The sequence below is a fragment of the Fundulus heteroclitus genome, chromosome 2 (assembly GCF_011125445.2).
Source record: "Fundulus heteroclitus isolate FHET01 chromosome 2, MU-UCD_Fhet_4.1, whole genome shotgun sequence".
In the NCBI taxonomy this organism is placed as follows: domain Eukaryota; kingdom Metazoa; phylum Chordata; class Actinopteri; order Cyprinodontiformes; family Fundulidae; genus Fundulus; species Fundulus heteroclitus.
Window position 1 is genome coordinate 12,369,963 of NC_046362.1, and position 20,250 is coordinate 12,390,212.

At 40.2% G+C, this 20,250-nt stretch overlaps 1 protein-coding gene across 1 annotated transcript in view; it reads right to left on the minus strand.

Annotated features, from left to right (window-relative positions):
• The window catches only part of LOC105938489 (cGMP-inhibited 3',5'-cyclic phosphodiesterase A), a 117,621-nt gene that overhangs the window by 22,842 nt on the left and 74,529 nt on the right, over window positions 1-20,250 (minus strand). Inside the window, exons 3-4 of the mRNA XM_036147916.1 lie at window positions 16,557-16,817; window positions 10,219-10,376 (exon numbers count right to left, since the gene is read on the minus strand). Of these exons, the coding sequence (XP_036003809.1) occupies window positions 10,219-10,376; window positions 16,557-16,817 (419 nt within the window). The remainder of the gene's footprint in view (window positions 1-10,218; window positions 10,377-16,556; window positions 16,818-20,250) is intronic.

Here is a 20,250-nt window from a genome sequence, read left to right on the forward strand (position 1 = left end):
AGTTATAGCAATCCTAACTGATTTAAAACAGTAAAGGTTTTGTCTGATTTACAACGGACATCGTCCAAGCCAGACAGTGCAATAAAAAGGTTTGGATTTTTTTAAGAATGTATATAATATCTGGTTTCAACTGTAAAGGAGGGCTTGTTTGTTTTATTTGCACACACCCCCCAACTATTCCTTTATTTGTTACTTGCTCTATTTGGGATTTTGTAGACACAAAATAGCTGTTTTGGCTGGAAACTTCAACTGTAAACTCCAGCTGGCCTCTGTTTGCTCCCACTTCTGTTACATTTTCCTCCTAGAGTTCAGACTGCTTTCCACGCAGCAGGTTGACAGATTATCTTTGGTTCAGAGCCCAAACGGACATTGTCCAAGCCACAATAAACACAGCAGCTATTATTTCTGCTTCCAGTAATCTACCTACTTTTGAGCTAGATGACGTGAAGAAGATAACAGTGCAGTGGCCCGGACTGAGGCAAATGGAAGGTATCAGTTGCTCCCTTTTTAACAAGGACAGTCCGATAACAAGCCTGCATTGCAACTTTGAAGTTGTTGTTGCCCTTGAACGTCACTGAAGGCTGACATGATGGAAAAGAGTGTGCAGGAAAAGAGACGCTTAATGTCCAAATTAAGATTGCACAGATTTGATGAGGAGTAGAAAACGGGGGGAATTGAAACCATGTGTTCATTTTCTTCCAAACCTCCCTTTCACATGTTCTCCTCATCCATGTTTCTTTCTCTCTTAGGACACATGAGGACAGATTATTCCTTTGCTATGTTTGATCTCTAAAGAGATTTATATATATTACAAATTTCTTGGCCAGACAAACTGAAAAAAAGAAAAGACAAAAAGGCTGTACATAAATTAAAGAAATACTCCCTTTTCCTTCCACTGTCTTGTAAACGTTTAGCTGGAGAAACTGTGTGTTTTCAGGTTGCCGATTAATCCCAGATCAGGGAGCAAGTTGTTTCTAAACAGCCGTTGGACAGGTTTACCTGTAGTTTATTTTTAAACTGAACAATCTTTTTTTCATTTTAAGCATCTGAAGGCCGAAATTTGACTAAAGTGCTACTGACAAGAGACGTCAGTAAACTAAACCAAGAAGCTCTTGGTGCACTTGAAATCCCTCTCCATAACCTGCGCCAGAAGTTGCAGCTGCGACAGTGTGTGTGTATGTGGGTGTGTTTGTGCGCTAGTGTGCGTGTTAATTGCGGAGCTGTGGTGACTTGGGGAAAGACCAGGTGTTTGTTTACACTCTCACCCCCATAAGTGGGTATAGCTGAGGCCCGCTGCTGGGTTGAGTGACTGTTTGAGTCAAGGGGACAGGGCTTTGTGTACAGAGTCTGCTCGGTGTGCTTACATTTACAGATCTCGCTCGAGTATCGCGCTGTCAGTGTGCAAAGAGAGCCAAACATCTCACTGACAGACGCAACCCACACGGTTCTTTTGGAGGGCTGAAGACACGGGGAAAAGGGTGAGTGTAGAAAACAGCCCATTAAACAAAATGAAGTAAACCACAGCCTTTAAGACCCCTCCAGATTGTGGTGCAATAAAGGAAAACTACAATGGAGGTTGTATCAACTATTAACATGGGATTCAGTCTTGTTTTGTTTCAGCAATTATTTTACCAGCAGTTAATGTAAAAAAATATGTTCAGTTCAGACTTCATGTTTGCTGGGGAAAGATATTGAAATAAGAAAAATCATACGCGCAATCTATGTCGTAGTCTGACCTATCTTCTGTCTGGATCCTGTTATTCCTTCTCTCCATGCAGACATTAAGGAGCTGTGTGATTGCCTCTCCACCCCACCACAGTCAAGATCATCTCTGTCACCTGTTTCAAGCTTGTTATAAGCTTTACTCAGACAGCAAGGCGGTGCCAGATTATTGAAAGCCTGGAGCCATTAGATAATGCCTGTTTTCAGGTTTTAACCTATTTCTATGGATTTCCCTGCCTCCTTAAGTCCTTGTCAGACATTTACGCCTCATTCTGTTTCTGGACACGACCTAGACTGTTATCACGACTACGAGCCTTGCCTATAGCTCATTGGATCTTTTCCTGATTGCCCATGTTTGACCCAAGCCTGAACCCCAAACTCTTATCAAGTCATCCTGTGTGTTTCCTCTGCAATGAGTAAGTCAGCTCCTGTGGCAGCTGAAAAAAATCAACCTGCCAAGGACAATGATGGTGTAATTCTACTCCTCCATCATTCAGTCCATCCTCACCTCCTCCATCATCATCTGGTACGCTGGTGCCACCGCCAAGGACAAGGGCAGACTGCAGCGTGTCATCCGGTTTGCAGAGAAGGTGATTGGCTGCAATCTTCTATCTCTCCAGGACCTGTACACCTCCAGGACTCTGAGGCGTGCAGGGAAGACTGGCTGATCCCTCGCACCCCAGTCACAAACTATTTCAGTCACTTCCCTCTGGCAAGAGGCTGCGGTCCATCAGGACCAAAACCTCACGCCACAAGAACAGTTTCTTCCCATCTACCCGCCTTATCAACAAGGCCCAGAGCCGCCTTGACACTTGACACCGCTTCTCTCCCTCCTCCGTTCAAGACCTACAAGCTACATCAACGTAGCATCTCCAGACCTGTGTTACATTGACGCACAGTCTACTGTGTATTTGGCTCTAGATTCTGTATATATATGTATGTATTGTCTACACCATCAACACCAAGTCAAATTCCTTGTAAGTGCAAACCTACTTGGCAATAAACTTGATTCTGATTCTGATTCTGAATGCCAAAATCTCTGGCTTACTCCTGCAGAGGCTTTCCTGTTTGCACCAGATTATTAATCTCTTTAAATGCAACACTGTGTCCGGGTCAAATGTTGGAATGTTTGCCTGCTCTATTACATCTATGCCTAATTTTTAACATCTCATTTCAAAGCTACATACAACAATCTGATGATGGTGTGTGAATTGTGGTGGGTGTCAGTCTTGGCAGGTTTGTTGAGGTACCCTGTGCTTTCCATTTGAAGATTATGGATTTGATGGTGATTCCCATTAAAGATATGGATTTTTTTTTCTGAACCCTCCTTGACTTGTACTTCTCAAAGATTTAAAGTCTCTGACTTGTTTAGTGAGCTCCGAGGTTTTCTTGGTATGATGCCTCTTGCTTAGTGGTGTTTCATCCTCTGGGGCCTTTCAGGAAAGGTGTGTGAACACTGACAGATCACATGACACTTACATTGCACAATGGTGGATATAATTTCACTAATTATGGGGCTTTTCAAAGTAATTGGTTTCACCAGAACTTTTAAGAGCTTCATAGCAAAGTTTGGCATACAGACACACAACTTTGCATATGTCCAATGTTCACATCGAACATCAGTCTCATGTCAACGCAGATATGTGGGAGCTGACATCCATGTGCAGAAAACTACGTGCAGAGCTAAACTTTTGTGACCATTTTCTGCTCACACTATAAACTGCTCGGCAAAAAGAAGTTTTCACATTTAACTATTTAATATGTGATTCCGAGCTTAATGCACTGAGCTGCTCCAAGCAGGTGGTCAACAGGACGCATGGTGTCACAGCCCCTCTCTGTGCTGCACTGACAAATGTGAGGTGAGTGTCTGCTGGAGAAGAAACACCTCTAGGTGCTCAACTAGCTCATTAAACATGCTACTATTAATTCTCCTGCTTCGTTCCACTGGGAGAAAATGTGGGAAATGTAGAAATTTGTCACAAGAAATGTAGGCGATAGGTATGCTCGACTATGAAGGGTAAAACATCCATGCCAACTCCTCGCATTTCACAGTATGCCCGAGTATGTGGGAGCCTTAAGGCTTTGTCTATGTGCCTGAACTATGTGAGGGATATGTCCACTACCAACACTCAAGCTTAAATGCTGGGTAAGCAGAACTGCAGGCCAGCTGCGATTCCTGAAATTGCTAGCGGGATGGAATAGATGGTGTGTCCACATTAAGAAGGGCATTATGTGAAACGTGGACATCTTTGAGCTGACAAAAAAGGCCCAGCAAAGACTATACTTCTTGGGAGTTCTCAGGAAGAACAATATCAAGCAAAACGTACTGGTGTCCTTCTACAAGTGCTCCACAGAGAGCATGCTAATGTACTGTATCTGTGTATGGTATACCAGCAGCACTGTGGTTCAAAGAAAAACTCACCAAAGGGTTGTGAACAGGGCCAAAAAATAATCCACTGCCCTTTCCCCTGACTGGAGGACTTACACAGCAACTGCTGTCTTAAATCACAAAATACATTTCTCACCCTGGACACTCTCTATTTGGACTGTTGTTGTCAGGTAGACGGTAAAGAATAATAAGAACAAGAACTAATCGATTCATAGACAGTTTTTATCCTACAGCTATATCAAAACTCAAGCATTAATAAACAACCCATAAATTGACATGGATGGTTGTGTGTAAGAATGTGCATGTGTAGGCAATTTTTATTCATTAGTTACTTATCGGTTATTTGTTTTATATCTTAGGTTGTGGGTAAATGCTTTTTAGATATTATAGTTATTTTAATTTTTTTTCATCAGCACTGACTGATAGCACTTTTAATTTCGTTGTGCATTTGACAATGTAAATAAAGATCTAATCTAATCTAAATCTACTTCTTTTGTCTTTGAGATGTTGAGGTCCAGGTTATTTTTTAAATGCCATAGTGTCGAGTGCTGGACCTACTCTCTCTAGACTGACTCATTATTATCATAAATCAGACCTACAACATTGGTGTCATCAGCAAACTTGACTATGGTGTTGGTGCAGCGAGTGAGGAAGCAGTCATGAGTGAATACTGACTAGAGACTGTCCTTGCTTCCAGACAGAGATTTAATCGTCTGCCACATGCTCTTGCTGTTGTTTGTGGAAAAATATTCTTCTACGCACTGCTTGTACCTGTGTTTGGCCTCTTTGATTCCCTTTTCCAGCTTCCACCAGGCTTTGATATAGGCCCGTAGGTTCCCGGATTTAAAAGCTGCCTGTTGTGTTCTGAGCAATGTTTTTGGTTTGCTGGCGAACCATGTTCTTTGGTTTGAGAAGAGTTTAACAGTTATAGTTTTGCCCCCTATCTCAGGAAAAACCTAATGTATGAGAGGACAGCAGATGTGTTTGCAAAACAATCCTGCATGACTGAGATGGCTTCCTCATTCTAGACATTTACTGTTTAGATGACTGGTTTTAGCCTGCAGCTGAGTGATTAGGGTTAGGGCCAGAGAGCAGTGATCAGATAGTTCCAGATGTGGCAGAGGGAAAGCTTTGTATGGATTTAGATTGTTACAATAAACTATGTCCAATGTGTTGCTCCTTCTTGTTGGAAAATTCACTAATTATGGAATTTGGGCAAAACAGACTTTAGGTAACGTGATTAAAATCTCCTGCTGAAATTCTGATGAAGGTGTAGGCTGATGGCATGATGACTCCATAGCTGGACAATATAAAGTGTGCTGCCTCTGTTCTTACTGTATTGAGTGGTTCTGTCTGATCTGAAGATGGCCTGGCCTGCTTTGTTGATAGCCAAGTGCGGGATGTTTTCGTCCAACCACATTTCTGTTCTAACCAGCTCACATAAATCTCGACAATTTGCAACAGTTCGTAGCTTTAAATCATCCATCATGCTGTTTAGAGATTGTTTGCCAGAAAGAGGCTTGTTTGGCTTATGAAGATTAGCTTTGAGCCTAGCATGAAGGCCTCCCCTTTTCCCTCTCTTTTGTTCTTCAGATGCCAGCCTCTGCACCTTCGCTGCAGACGGAGGGTGCAATCACCCCACAGTGGCTTTCTCTGTATTTCCAGGAGTGTGAAATCCCAGTTTATGTGGCTTCAAAAGAATCGATTTGCGGCTGTCAGTAATTTGTTCCAACTGCAGCTAACTATTAGAGTCACAAATTGTGCAAAAATGCATAAAAACACGAAAAGATAAACAAAGCTGCTGCCAAAACTGTAAGAGGGCCGGGCTGCAGGACTCTCGCATGCCGCCATCTTGCTCAAGATGCTAAAAAACCCAGCCAAACTATCTCAGCCAAACTATCTCAGCCAGAATAATATTTTGTGTGCCCAGTATAGCTGCAGTGAAGAGTCAAATGATTACTACCGATCTTTGTGTGAGAAAACTACTCAGCAGTAGTCTGTTTTGGCATAAACAGCACTCTATCACCTTAATGATTTAAAAATGTTGGAAAATATTAACAAAACATGACAGTCTCCAAAGTAAAAGTATGTTTCTAGTTATTTAATTGACCATCTTTAGGTTGCAAGTAAAAGGATTTTTTTAAAACGAGAAATAAACAAAAAACTCAGTTGAACGACTTGCCAAACAGCTCTGATCCCTCAGATGTTAGTTTACACTTTTTACAACAAAGCCTCCAGCAGAGTGGTGTATGATATATTAAAGCAAGCAGAATATTTCAAGTAGATCCCAAAATATATTAACAGACCTTTAAATGGGCCTAATTTGAGCTCACATAATGAAACCCACATAATTAGTGGATAAAACTGACAACTAAAGGCTAGTCTACTATGAGCTACCAAGGCTTTGTCCTGAAGGTTAATCAGTCTGTTTCGTAACAACGTGCTTTAAAGGTAATTACAGAGAAGCCATGCATTTTATATGAACAATTCAGTATTAGAATAAGGTTCTAATAATTTACTAACTTAATGAAAGAACTATTTCCACACAAAAACTATTTCAGAATACACAACTACAGACTGGCTGGCTTCATTACACAGCAAGGACGAGCTATTTTAGGATATTCATTATGTTGAGTATGTTTCACCAAAATTAATGTATCATCTGAATTTATTACAGTAAAATATTGCCCTGTTTTATTTTTCCTCTCCTTATACAGCCAGATCAACATGACCGTAGGTATGGTATTTCCTTGTAATTTCCAAATCTGAATAAAGCCAGGTTAAAGTACTATTTTCTTTTATAACAATTATCCACCCAACATTTGTTTCCAAATTAGGCCATGCAGTATTAAAGTCACGCCTCATTTTACATGTACTGCTCTAGGTTTTAACAATAGCAAAGGTTCAGGGTGTTTCCACCAACGGTAAATTAGTTTATATTTAAACGCTTGGTGATTGGAGCAGTAGGAACACAGGCGAGCTGATTCAAATCTTCTCACAAGGGTCACACTGACTAATGACTAGGATAAGGATATTTGGGCAAATTTTGAAGTTTTGAACTGTAAGTCCTAAATACGGAGAGGAAAAACTTGCGTAACTTCACACATGCATGCAGACTCTTGCAGACTGTTACAATATATAGGTTATTATGAGCTGGGGCTGCATTGTTTGGATCCCAGCAGGCCTTTCTCTGCCTCTTTGAGGCAGACATCAGACGTGTTTTACTGAAGTTCTTCTGCGCATTAATAATTGAGTTGCAGATTCAGATTAGCTATTCAACAAAAGTTCCACTGTAGCGTTTAATAAGAGACAGAAGCATGATGCAAAAACTGTCCTACTTGCACGGTAAAACATCAAAAAAAAATACAATGCTGTTTTACAGCACAGGTGACTGTAATTGTAAACAAAAGCAGATCTATGTTGGAAGAGTGGGTGAGTGGCAAAAGCTTGACCAGGAGAAACTAAATAAGGTGTTGATGATGAAACATCATGTCTTAAAACAATCAATCATGTCCCTTATAAAAGACTAGCTTCTTCAATGCACAACCAATCATTTTCCATCATTTAGAAACATGATTTGCTGAATGTTTATATAATAAAACTACATTTTGTGCCATCTTGGCATTCCAGTATATTATTTACAAGCACAGGCCAAACACAATTAATAGTTACTGTAATGTAACCATTATTTCAGCACTATTTATAAGACATGCAGAATGAGTTATTTTTATAGCAAATTGTCTTTTGATGGTTCTGTAATATTCAATAATCCCAGATTAAATGTAGTCCTGTATTTATTTGACAAAGAATCAGTATGATCTAAAATAAAACATTGCTACAAATTTAATTTCATATGGTTTTGTTCAATGTGGACACAAATATTCAAATTAAAACTCTTTTACTATGAGCATTCATACAACCCTCAGCTTCTTTCTGATATACAGTACAACTCCTTAAAATTGTACAAAAATGGACCACATAAGCTACCACATAAACTCAACCCCTGTTCATTATATCGTTTGCATCCTGAACCATAATACCCCTGCGTAACCAGAGTGCCATGCCTTCTTCAGCATTAATGCGCTCACAGTTGATGTGCATCTTAGTTATTCAGGTTAATGCGTTTGCCTGTGGGGCATATTTCCATTCTGGCTTTCACTGCACACGCATCTTTTTTCAGGACTGCTGTGCCATCACTGTTCACTCGCTCTGATTTTCTTTGATATAAATGCGGCCACACTGCTGCAGACACCTAATGACCTTTATAAACATGAATCAAACTGTGGTAGCTAATGCAAATCGGACATAACAGTCTCTACTGTAACATTTTATGGATTAAACTTTTAGAGATTTGTTTAACATGTTCCTTTTATATAAAAACATAATGCACTGAGAATTAAATATGTATACTTTCCATCCATATCAACATGTGCATAAAGTTTTTTATTTGGCCCACTTGATATGTTTTTTGTCTTTTTTTTGTTTAAAGAGCTAAGATTATATATCATAGATCCATGTCTATTTTAAACACACTTCCATTAAAAAAAACAGCAACTGGCATTGGCAGAAAAACTGTTATGACAAGATAAGAAGAAAGGGATTTGGAATATCAGGAAACCAAGGGAGCATTGATACGCTGGACTACCCATAACAAGATTCTTCTGGATTACCAGGGGGATTTTTTTTTTACAATCCAATCTATGTTAAAAACTAATTTCCTCATCATGAACGAACAGTGATTAACCATGGTTTTAGCTCAGTTTCACCAGCCACCCAGGCCTGATTATTGCCTGACCTGTATAGCTTAGAAATCACTTAAAAAAGCAGAATTAGGCCCCAGTCTAAATTTAAAAATAACAAAAAAACTTTTCATTCACTGACATATATCAGTCTCCCAAGGATACTAAGCCACTCGTCAAATACGGATGACGTACAATAGTGGTGAATTTTTGTGGAATTTGCTAGTCTATTGACAACTTATCTATAAAGTCAACTAAGAACCCAAAATGATTGCTAAAGTGCTATAGATCCAACTTGTCTCAGTTAAGGTATCAACATCATTCAACAATAAGAGTGAGACTGGGCAAAGACAAAGAACCATCTCACATTTACAAAAATACCAGCTTTGACCTTTGAGGAGAATATTACTTTGACTTGCAATACATAAGTTTAACTTTCTGGGAGCCACGCATCCTGTTATATTTGATGAAAAACAAGCACATAATTTAAAAAGAAAAACAAAACAATATATCATGCTGACATTCGAACTACCACCAAGGTGGTGATAGTGTGATGGTCTGGGGCTGTTTTCCTGGACATTTTTGCACTCCTCAGTTGAGCCCTGAATTCTGCTTTCTATCAGCAAATCCCGAAGGAGAATGTCCGACCATCAATTTGTGTCCTTAAGCTCAAACACAGTTGGGTTATGCGTTAAGAAAGAAACCTCAAGCAAACCAGAAAGTCCACCTCTGAATGGCTCTGAAGTGACCTAATCGAAATCTGGACTTAAATCTGATTGACGTGCTGCAGTATGACCTTACAAGGGCTGCTCAGGCTTGACAACTATTTTGCGATTACTTTCACTCAGTGCCAGGGTGCTTTGCATTGCCTTTTCGGTTATTAGATGAAATCCTAACTTGATAATCTTTCCTTGGTTCTTTTTAATTAAGAACAGGTGTTGTATGGGAAACAGAACATAAATCTGAACGTGGAAGAAAACAAGAAGCAAGATTCCCAGTAACAACAGAATACGTTAACCAGCGTTCAGTCATTACTGAAACATTTGAATTGTGCTTGCTTAAATTTATTAGCAGTGGTGACTGCAGTCTGTACAGTATACACAGATTCTCCAAGCCTGAAAGCTGATGTTACGTCATTTTTCAACATTTTGAAGAAATCTGAGTTAACCTGGCTTTGCTTGAGATCAAGTGAACAATACTAAAGTATCAGATGCGTAGAAAATAAATGTTTGAGCATTATTTACTCAAAGCAACATACCTTTAAATGTCATTGAGACATAAGGCAGACACACAATATTATGACAGGGGTATTAAATTCATGAAAACAGAAAAACAACAGTCTCTGTTATTCAGCTTTGTTTTGGGTACCTGCATGTGAGTGTGTCATGGTACGGTTTGATGCTGGAGCTGCGGTCCCTTCGAACAGGTCCAGGCTCAATGGTGGGCAGACCAGTGGCAGAGGTGGTGGTTGTCCATGTGGAAGAAATCCTCCTTAAGAGGCCAGGGTGGAGACTTCGCCTAAGACGCTGCACACACACACACACACACACACACACACACACAGACACACACACACACACGGACAGGACATTTGCAGACAGACTTAACAATGCAAATATGATGTAAAAGCTGCTGTTTAACTTTATAAATGAAAGCTGTAGCGTTGAGGGATTACAAGAGCTGAACAAACTTGAATTGTTTTGTTTTGGGGGTTTTTTTGTATTTTGATAGAGGTTCTAAAAGTGCTCCCAGGGAAAGTGTAAAGAAAAGTTCATGTCAAATACTTCAGCTAAATGGGCCCAGTTCATGATGCATAGAGCTGAGATGACATAAATGGAGCATTTGATTAGTTAGAAGTTATTTCACCATTAGAATCATGGTGAAATATATTTCTGAAGGGAAATAACTGCGTAATATAATCTGCCACAGTGAAAGGACCGTGGTCAAAAAAGAACAGGAGAATATTCACAGGCAGCTGTGGCAGTAAAGATTCTGGAAGTTCATTATTAGATAAAGTACCAGTATTGCATTACACATAGATTAATTTCATCATCTGGATTCTGCCAGTCTGCTCCTCATTCTTTCAGTCTATTTTTTTATTGCGGTCCTCATCTGTCCCACTCTTTCCTCAGATTCCCAGAGGTGTGTGTGCCCTTGTGATGCCCCCATCTGTTTTGGCGTCGTGCCGCAGCAGTTTGGCGCAACAACACCGAACATAGCTGGCCCTTTACTTAGTCTTCTGCAGGGTGACCTAGTAAAGATCACCTCTGAATACTGAATGGGCCCATTCACGGTACCAGAGAACATATTGAGCACCAGCAAACATGCACAAGGTATTTGCTGGTGCAAAAAACAAGGTGTCAGTTTATGTCACTCCAGCCCGCCGTGCATCAGGGTCATACCCCTTAAAATTGTTCACTTTACATCACTACAGCCACAAACGTAAATGTATTTTATTGGGGTTTTATGTGTGTAATAGTGAAGTGGAAAGAAAATAGTAAATAACATTACTTTATTTTTTAATAATTCAAATTGTAAAAGTGTAGCCCGTTTTTTTTTTTTTTTTTTTTGAGCTCCAGTTACTCCAGTTACGCCATGAAACACAGCAGACAGATCAGGGGTAAAATTAAGGAGAAGTTTAAAGTGGCATTAGACTATGAAACATACACTGCTCAATTCTTCATCAGAAAATTAAAAACTGCAAACCGACCAAGGAATGGCCATACACCTAAAATGATAGGGTGGACAACGAGAGCAATGGTCAGAGCAGCAGGGATGCCAATGGTAAATCTGGGGGAGCTGCAATTTCTATTTGAGCAGAGCAAATTCGCTGACAGCTTTTAGTGCACTTAACAAAACTGGCCTTTATGGAAGGGCACCGAAAGGAAAAATGTTGTTGAAAAAAAAATCCAGATGAAGTCCCATTTACTGACAGCAACAAACCACAGAGGCAACACATCATCCATGCAGAAGACGATGCTCATGTCTTGCCATTACGCTTGTTTTTAGGTTATTTATTGTTTCTCAAACAACTCTCGGCATGTAAGGTATTGTACGGTGAATATCAGCCCAAACAGCTGATATTAGGACCACAGTTGAAAGGATGATTTGAGCACTAGCATTCTTCTAATAGCAAACTCTGCACACATATAGAATAAATGAGTGACAACTTCTACAGGAATTTATGAACATAAACAGATGCACATCCGGGGAAAACCATTAAAAAGGTTGTTTATCTGAATTAGCACTATATTTCAATCAACAAATCCTCTCTACTAGTCTAATGAAACCTAATTAAATGTAGTAAGTAAAGTGAGGATTAAAGAAACCAAGGAACTATGTGCACACAAAAGAACTAAAGGACAAACAAAAATAGTGGAAAACCATCATCATAGCAATGATTCAGTGAATCTTGAGTTGAGCGCAGGTATAAGTTAGAGACCCAAAGTTCATCTTAAAGAATGTGGAATGAGGTTAAATTAGCTTAACTAATTTAGGACAACATTTGGTATGTGTTTCAATCCATTCACAGTGCAAATCCAAGTTAGATAAAACATTATTTGAGGAAATAACATTTTAAAGATATTTATATATTTGTAACTCAAGCAGCTAGAGGGTGCTGTAGGCGGTCAAACGATCAGGACACATACACAAAATACCATTAAATCAGCATTAATGTTCCCTATTAATACTGTACTAATGCTCGTAGCACTATCGGGGCGATGCGAAGCAAAACGAAAACAAGTATTATGTTTAAACAAACCGTAGTTATGTTTACTAAGGTTAGTAGTAAGCTATTAAAGAGGCTAATAGCAGCTGATTCTAGCCCACGTTCTAACCTTAGGGGAGGGGTGTGAGGGTAGTCCCTTGGGCAGCTTTTTATAGCATTAGAAACATTCTGATTTAATTTCACTTGGCTGAAAGCGCAACAATCAGGTCAGTTTACTTCTGGGCCTTGGTGCACAATGCTGTATGCAACAAAACACTAACACTGCACATTACCCTAAACACAACATTTCCATGGTGAAACATGGTGGCGGCAAAGCTTTATGCGGTGCACAGAGAAACCGTCAGCATGTGAAGGTGGTGTTGGATAATGTTATGATGTGTGCCAAATGGGACATTCCTCTTAATGGACACAAAGAAACAGAAGACTGGCCGATTATTGTATGGGGTAGGCTCGCTGTGGGGCTGCTGCATCATCTTACGCTTGAATTCAGATGAACATACTCAACTTTTAATTTTAAGGGACATTTTTAGGGTCTTGTAATATTGGGAGCTTCAGCAACGGACCCCTTCCTCAACCTCTTTATGGTCTGTATTTACGCATTTTCCCCGCGATGTCTATCCTTTGCGCACAGCACAGAACGGTCGAGGCAGATGACCGTTCATACTGAGCCCGGTTCTGCCGGAGGTTTTTTTTCCCCGTTAATGGGTGGTTTTTCTTCCCACTGTCGCTTCATGCTTGCTCAGTATGAGGGATTGCAGCAAAGCCATGTACAATGCAGATGATTCTTCCTGTGGCTCTACGGTTCCCCAGGAGTGAATGCTGCTTGTCGGGACTTTGATGCAATCAACTGGTTTCCTTATATAGGAAATTTTTGACCAATCTGTATAATCTGACCCAATCTGTATAATATGATTGAACTTGACTTTGTAAAGTGCCTTGAGATGACATGTTTCATGATTTGGCGCTATATAAATAAAATTGAATTGAATTGAATTGAACTGAAAAGAAGAATTATTTCCACTCCCCTCACCACCTCAACCGGGTATCATTGAACATAAATAATGCTGGGACCAGACAATCCGTACCCAAATTGCCTAATGTTTTTCTATAGCCATCTAGGCTTTGTAAAAAAGTGAGGCGCGGTGAAGCGCAGCGTCTAAAGGGCTGCGCCTCTACAGAATTTGGGGTTGTGACAGATAAATAAAAGTGCTATTTCCTATATCTCTATTTCCTGTAGGCAAAAGACTAATGCTAGTGGGTTAAAGGCAAAGCAGTAGTCCATGCCTCACTGGGTCCGCTTGGAGCACAAACATGAAACATCTGCTCGGAGAACAACTTCAACCTCAGACTTCGGCTTCACACTCAGAGGCGCCCTGCGCAAACTAATGTCTGGTCATGGTGGAGGCTGAGATGACAAACCTGTCGCTGTGAAAGGTGACGACAAAAGGTTATGAAATGTAACAATCTATGATCAAGAGCAGGAGCAGATCAGAGGAAAACTCAGCAGGTGGATCATGCGTAAAGATCCAGCGTAACCACCGCTGCATGCAGCCAATCATACCCCCCTTTTAACTGTTAACTGTAATTATGTGTTTAATAAAAGAAAAGAAAATAGCTGAAGTTTTCCACTCATCAAAAAAAAAAAAACGGTTTCGTCTGTCCTGGGCGTCTAAGTGACGGCGGCCGTTACTTCGTGACATTGCATTCAGAAACGGAAATAATAACGTTGACAGGCTGCCGTAGTTTAAATGATCCAGAAGCTAATCCACCAGGTTTGTGGCTGTAAATCATTTTACAAGTGATGGGTCCTGCTTATTTTTTTTTACTGTCAATGTAAGGAAGTTCACTTTAACAGAGAAAATAATTTTTTCCTTCTCCTCAGCTTGTGTCTTCTCCATAGTGAGCTTACAAATGTGCAACTTACAAATAAACTTACTTTCAGCTATAAATATTTGCCCCACCCATTTTTTATTAGGCTGGCTGAAATGCAATTTCTGGCTACGCCATTGATGCTGTGGGGATGTGTTCCTTCAACCAGGAAAGGAAAGTTAGCGAGAGGTGATAGGAAGACAACCTCTAAGAGACCACAAAGTGCCTGTGAGTATGGTGAAGGTTATTCATTTATAGACACAATGGCCCTAAACATAGCTACAAGGCTCAATGGCATAGATCAAAGTTTATTCATGTGTTGGAATGGGCCAGTCAGGGCTCAGACCTATATTTAATTGAGAATCTGTGGCAAAACTTAGAAAATAGCTGCTCACGGATGGTATATAGCAGGGGTCATCAACTATAAGCTACTTCAATGGTGTTGTGTCATACAAAAGGGCTACCAGTACTGTCCTTTGAACTAGAAGAGTCAGAGTTCATCTTAACTTTATGTAAAATAAAATAAAAAAAATCATGCTTTCTTATGGATATTGTCAATTTTAATGAATGCAAGTGTGATTAAATAGGAAGAGTAACACAATTAAAATAAAGGTTTAGATGCAACTCACTGGTTGATTGTGAGTCTATACATGTGTGACACTCGCACAGAAACATCACCAAAGACTGTAAAGGGGAGTTCTACGGTATTTACATAAGGAAGCTGTACGTGCAAGCATGGCATAAATTTTGGATTTTTATATGTAAAAGATTTTGAAAATCATGTATTCTCTTACTTAGTTCCTCTCCATTTTAAATGCATTAAAGTCCATTTTAAATTGCAAAACTGTTTAAAGAATATAGTTAATTTTGCAAGAGACTGTGCAAGGAGGGGTATAACTGTCAAGTATATTATCTGTTTCTTGAAGCCATATGTAAGACACTCATTTCAGAATAGTCTAAGTACACTTTATCCCAATTTAAATCGCATGGATGTGTTTTATGTTTTTGGTTGACTCTGTTTGTTCCATTTTATATTGAATGCCCCCCAGATATAATCCAAAAACAGACACATGTAAGGCACAGATGCACACACAAATAGCCATCAGCAAAACAAGTCCATATAATCTGATGCCTGCTGATGTTGGGTCTATGAATGACCAAATAAACACTAATACAATTTAAACACCTTAATAATTCTTGTGTATTAAAAATGACTCCATGCTTTCTTACACTCGTTGGTATAGTGCAGCATGGGGAAAAGGGAATGGGAGTTTTAAAGCAAGTGTAAAAGGCATTAGCTCGAGCCACAACTAGACGTCTAACAAGCCAAAAGGAAAACGACATTCTTCCCAAACTCCCTTCCCTCCTCGTGTAATTTTCTTCCTTAGATTTTAATGCTGGACATTTATAAGCAGACATTGCTGCTTTTACACAGTCCGGAAGACGTAAAAGGACATCTGTCAGAACCGGACGTGCTCAAAGTCAAGTCAACCACCACCCACACAACGCCATCGAAGACAGCCAGTGAGGGTATCTTTCGCCAGATAAGGAGCCAGATGTATAATTGTAGTGGGATTCAAGTTGTGTTGACACATACCCATCCCTCTTCAGAAGCTTCTGAGAAATGCATCCAGCTGCGTGTTGCCTCCCTTATGCTACTCCCCTCACATACACTCGCTCAAACACACTGTCTGGCTCGGCACATCTGTCATGTTGACACAGCTGTGGCTATGAAAGGGAGAACACTGCCCCGAGCGGTAGACGCTCTCTATTTTCTTTCTCAACTTTTTCAGAAATACACTATTTCACTTGATGTCAGACGCTCTGAGAGCAAGAACCACTCATCAGTTGAGAGTTGGACTGAAAGATTAACGTGTGGGGAGTGTTGCATGGTACGGCTGACCCTAATGAGGTGGACCACATTACCATCTATGGATTATTTCAGCTGCTTCCAAATGAAACTGTTTTGAGTGCTCTTGATTAACAGCCTTGATCTTTCAGCAGTTAAAAGATGAATTATATTTGCTTTCAACATGGCTTCAGGGCACTGCTGTTCTTGTCAGTAAAGTTTAACATGAGGATGATTAATCCTTACAGATTATCCTACCTTGTGTATGGATGTCTTCTCTCCTTTCTCAGGCCCCTCCTCTGAATCAGAGCAGGTGTACGCATCGCTGGGGTTGAGCAGGGGGGCGGGGCGCGGTCGGTATAGTGGCTGGAAGGTGAGCTGGGTGGTCAGGAGGCTGCTGACCGCCCGCAGCGACGTGCAAGTGTGGGACGGCAAGGAGGGGTCAGCCAGCAGGTCTGTGATCAGTCCGTGGGCCTCTCCCATCACTGCAATATCCACCATCACAGTTGTGCCGGAGGACTACATTTTGACAAGGAGACAGAAGCTCAATTCAATTCATTTCAATTTTGTTTATAAAGCGCCAATTCATCATACATGTCGTCTCAAGGCACTTTCCAAAGTCAAATTCAATCAGGTTATACAGATTGGGTGAAAAAAGTTTCCTATCTAAGTCAGAAGCAAACGTCGTGATACAGCACGTAACTGCAGCAGGTGCTAATTAGAGCTGTTAGGTAGGGTCTGATAGCGGCCGCCTGAAGCTGCTGCAGTGTGGCAGCGTGAAAAGCAGATGCGTAAACTATGTCACCAGCTCCCCTATGAGGATGTAATGTGGTTACCTGTGACACGGACAAACCTTTGATGTTATTCCTACAGAGGTGAAGCTAAAGTGGGTGGCTGTGGATCAGAGAGTAGAGTGGTAGTGCTCAAACGCTAAGGTTGGAGTACTATTTCCCCAAACCTTGATGGTTCGAACCACGTTACCCCTAGCATGGTTACTGATATTAAAAAAAACACCTTAATCTTATAAAGATAGTTATGAAAAAAACATTGTGACCCTTCACAAAAGCCTGTGTGCATTTCTCACATATTTCAAAATATGTTTGTTTATATCAATGTTATACAACTGATAAGGCCATTAAAAATAATTAAACAATAAAAACTGATTTAATAAAACAATGGTTTTTGTGAAAAATTACAAATATTTGGGGATGCAGGATCTGACCAGATCTCCACACAGGAATCCACCATGAATTCTACCCTGTCTCACAGGGTGCTTGAAGAAAATGTAAGACCATCTGTACCAAAAAAAAAGAGCTAAAGCAGAGCTATTCCCTGCAGCATTACAATGACCAAAAACATACCAGTACATCCCCCAATCATTGAAGAGTATAGATCTGTAAAGTCCTGGCCCAGAGCTTGAGCTCATTTACATAGTGTGTGTTGACCTAAAATTATTTGTACTGTAGATGCAGGAAATCAGTTAAACGTTTCACAGCTGTAAGTGAGGAGCGACACAAACGTTCCACAGGTGGACGTCAGACGCTGGTAGATGGTTACAAGAATCTTCTCACAGGAGATATTTCACTCGACGGATGTAATACAAACTATTATATCAGCATAAGAGACTAGCAAGCTATTCAGGCTGTGAGCTGCCCGGTAAAAAGAACCAGACGTATCTCCAAGTTAATCCAAGGTTTTATAAATAAATCCCAGTAATAAAAACTTTGAACCATGAACACAGTTTTATTCCACTTTTCTCAATGAAAAAATTTGGTTGTTAAAATTTGCCTCAACATAAATAGGCAAAATTATATATATATATATATATATATATATCCGTCCGTCCGTCCGTCCGTCCGTCCGTCCGTCCGTCCGTTCTCTTCCGCTTATCCGGGGTCGGGTCGCAGGGGTAGCAGCTTCAGTAGGGAGGCCCAGACGTCCCTCTCCCCAGCCACTTGGGCCAGCTCCTCAGGAGGAATCCCAAGGCGTTCCCAGGCCAGCCGGGAGACATAGTCCCTCCAGCGTGTCCTGGGTCTTCCCCTGGGCCTCCTCCCGGTGGGACGTGCCCGGAACACCTCTCCAGGGAGGCGTCCAGGAGGCATCCTGACCAGATGCCCGAGCCACCTCAACTGGCTCCTCTCGACGTGGAGGAGCAGCGGCTCTACTCTGAGTCCTCCCCGGATGACTGAGCTCCTCACCCTATCTCTAAGGGAGAGCCCAGACACACTACGGAGAAAACTCATTTCAGCCGCTTGTATCCGGGATCTCGTTCTTTCGGTCACGACCCAAAGCTCGTGACCATAGATGAGGGTAGGAACGTAGATCGACCGGTAAATCGAGAGCTTCGCCTTTTGGCTCAGCTCTCTCTTCACCACAACGGATCGGTACAGCGATATATATATATATATATATATATATATATATATATATATATATATATATATATATATACATAAAATATAGTTATATATATATATATTTTGTGCCAATATATACACATATATATACATTTTAACACTAAACAAAATTTCAGTTTAAATATGAAACAATCCAATTACAGACAGCACTTTCAGCCAGGTATTGTCCAACTGAGACTGTGTAGTTTTGTTTAACAGCGCCTTCATCGCACAAGGCTACATACTGTACATGCACACCCGCTTGTCTAAGTGGATGACTTAGACATAGACTTTATTTTATACCTTAAGGCACTTTTTAGTTTACAGAAGCATCAAAAAGTAGGAACTGAGTGGTAACTAACAGTAGTAAATGGTGATGTGCTGGTAGCCAGCCCTCTCTAAAAACATCAGTCTGAAACATGTTTAGCACAGCTGATCAGAACCCAATACTTATGAATTAAAAATGCATCACAGGGCCTCTTAGCTTTGACCTGATCCCAATAAAAACCAGCGACTATTAGATGTTTCTTTCCACCCTTGCAGCTCAGTGTGAGTGCGAGCTGGAGTGGTTTTAGCAGGTAGAAGGAAAAATCATCAACTAATTTGTGTCGTGCAACCACAAGTGAGTGAAAGTCAGCCTTGGCCTCTGGAAAGTTCTTACAAAGAAGACATATTCCCCACTCACCCTCAACGATTGTTATCAGATTTTTCTCTCCATATGTCCTATTGATTCTCACAAAAGCCATTGGACGCCTGGAGTTATTCTAGTTACACTGGCAAAGAAACAAGCGGGTGACCTGAACATTAGTTTGAACAACTCTCATTTGTCTCCACTTGTTGGAACGGAAAAGGTTTCCCATTTTCCCAGAATATAATTAGATCATTAGGTTTTACAATTGATAAGCTTTTTTCCTAGCACTCCGGAAAATTACAAAAAAACAAAAACACTGTTTTCTCTGCATGCATGATTCATATTGAAGCAACAGGTCCTAAAGCTTTACTGGTATCTGAATATAAGAAAGATTCTCATCACATATAGAGAGAACATTTGTCGAACTATTATTGTTTATAGGTAATAATTCTTCCCACACATCTTCTGTGTTACTGCAAAGTTTAAGGAGAAGATAAAACCAGCTTTTTTGACATAAATCTAACTTTTAAAAATAAACGGACATAAATTATATAAAACAATAATACTCCTTTTTGTGTATTGGTAGGGTAAATACAAACAAATTAGTATGTGAATTCATTTACAGTCATATTCAATAAAATAGAGTGTTACTGAAAGGTTTATTAATGTAAATACCTCAATTCACTAAGTAACACACGGATAAATAAAACAGACTGATGATTTAAGCCTGCTTTTCTGGTAATTATGATGTTTCAGCATACGGCTAATAAAAGCATGACTTTTATTATTAAAATGGTACATCCTACCAATAAAATTACAAAGTTTAGTACTGAAATGTGTGCTTAATGAAAAGTATGTTTAATACCTGCTTAAAGGTTATTTTCAAAAGGTACTATTAATCTGACAAACAGGCCTCGTCGGAAAG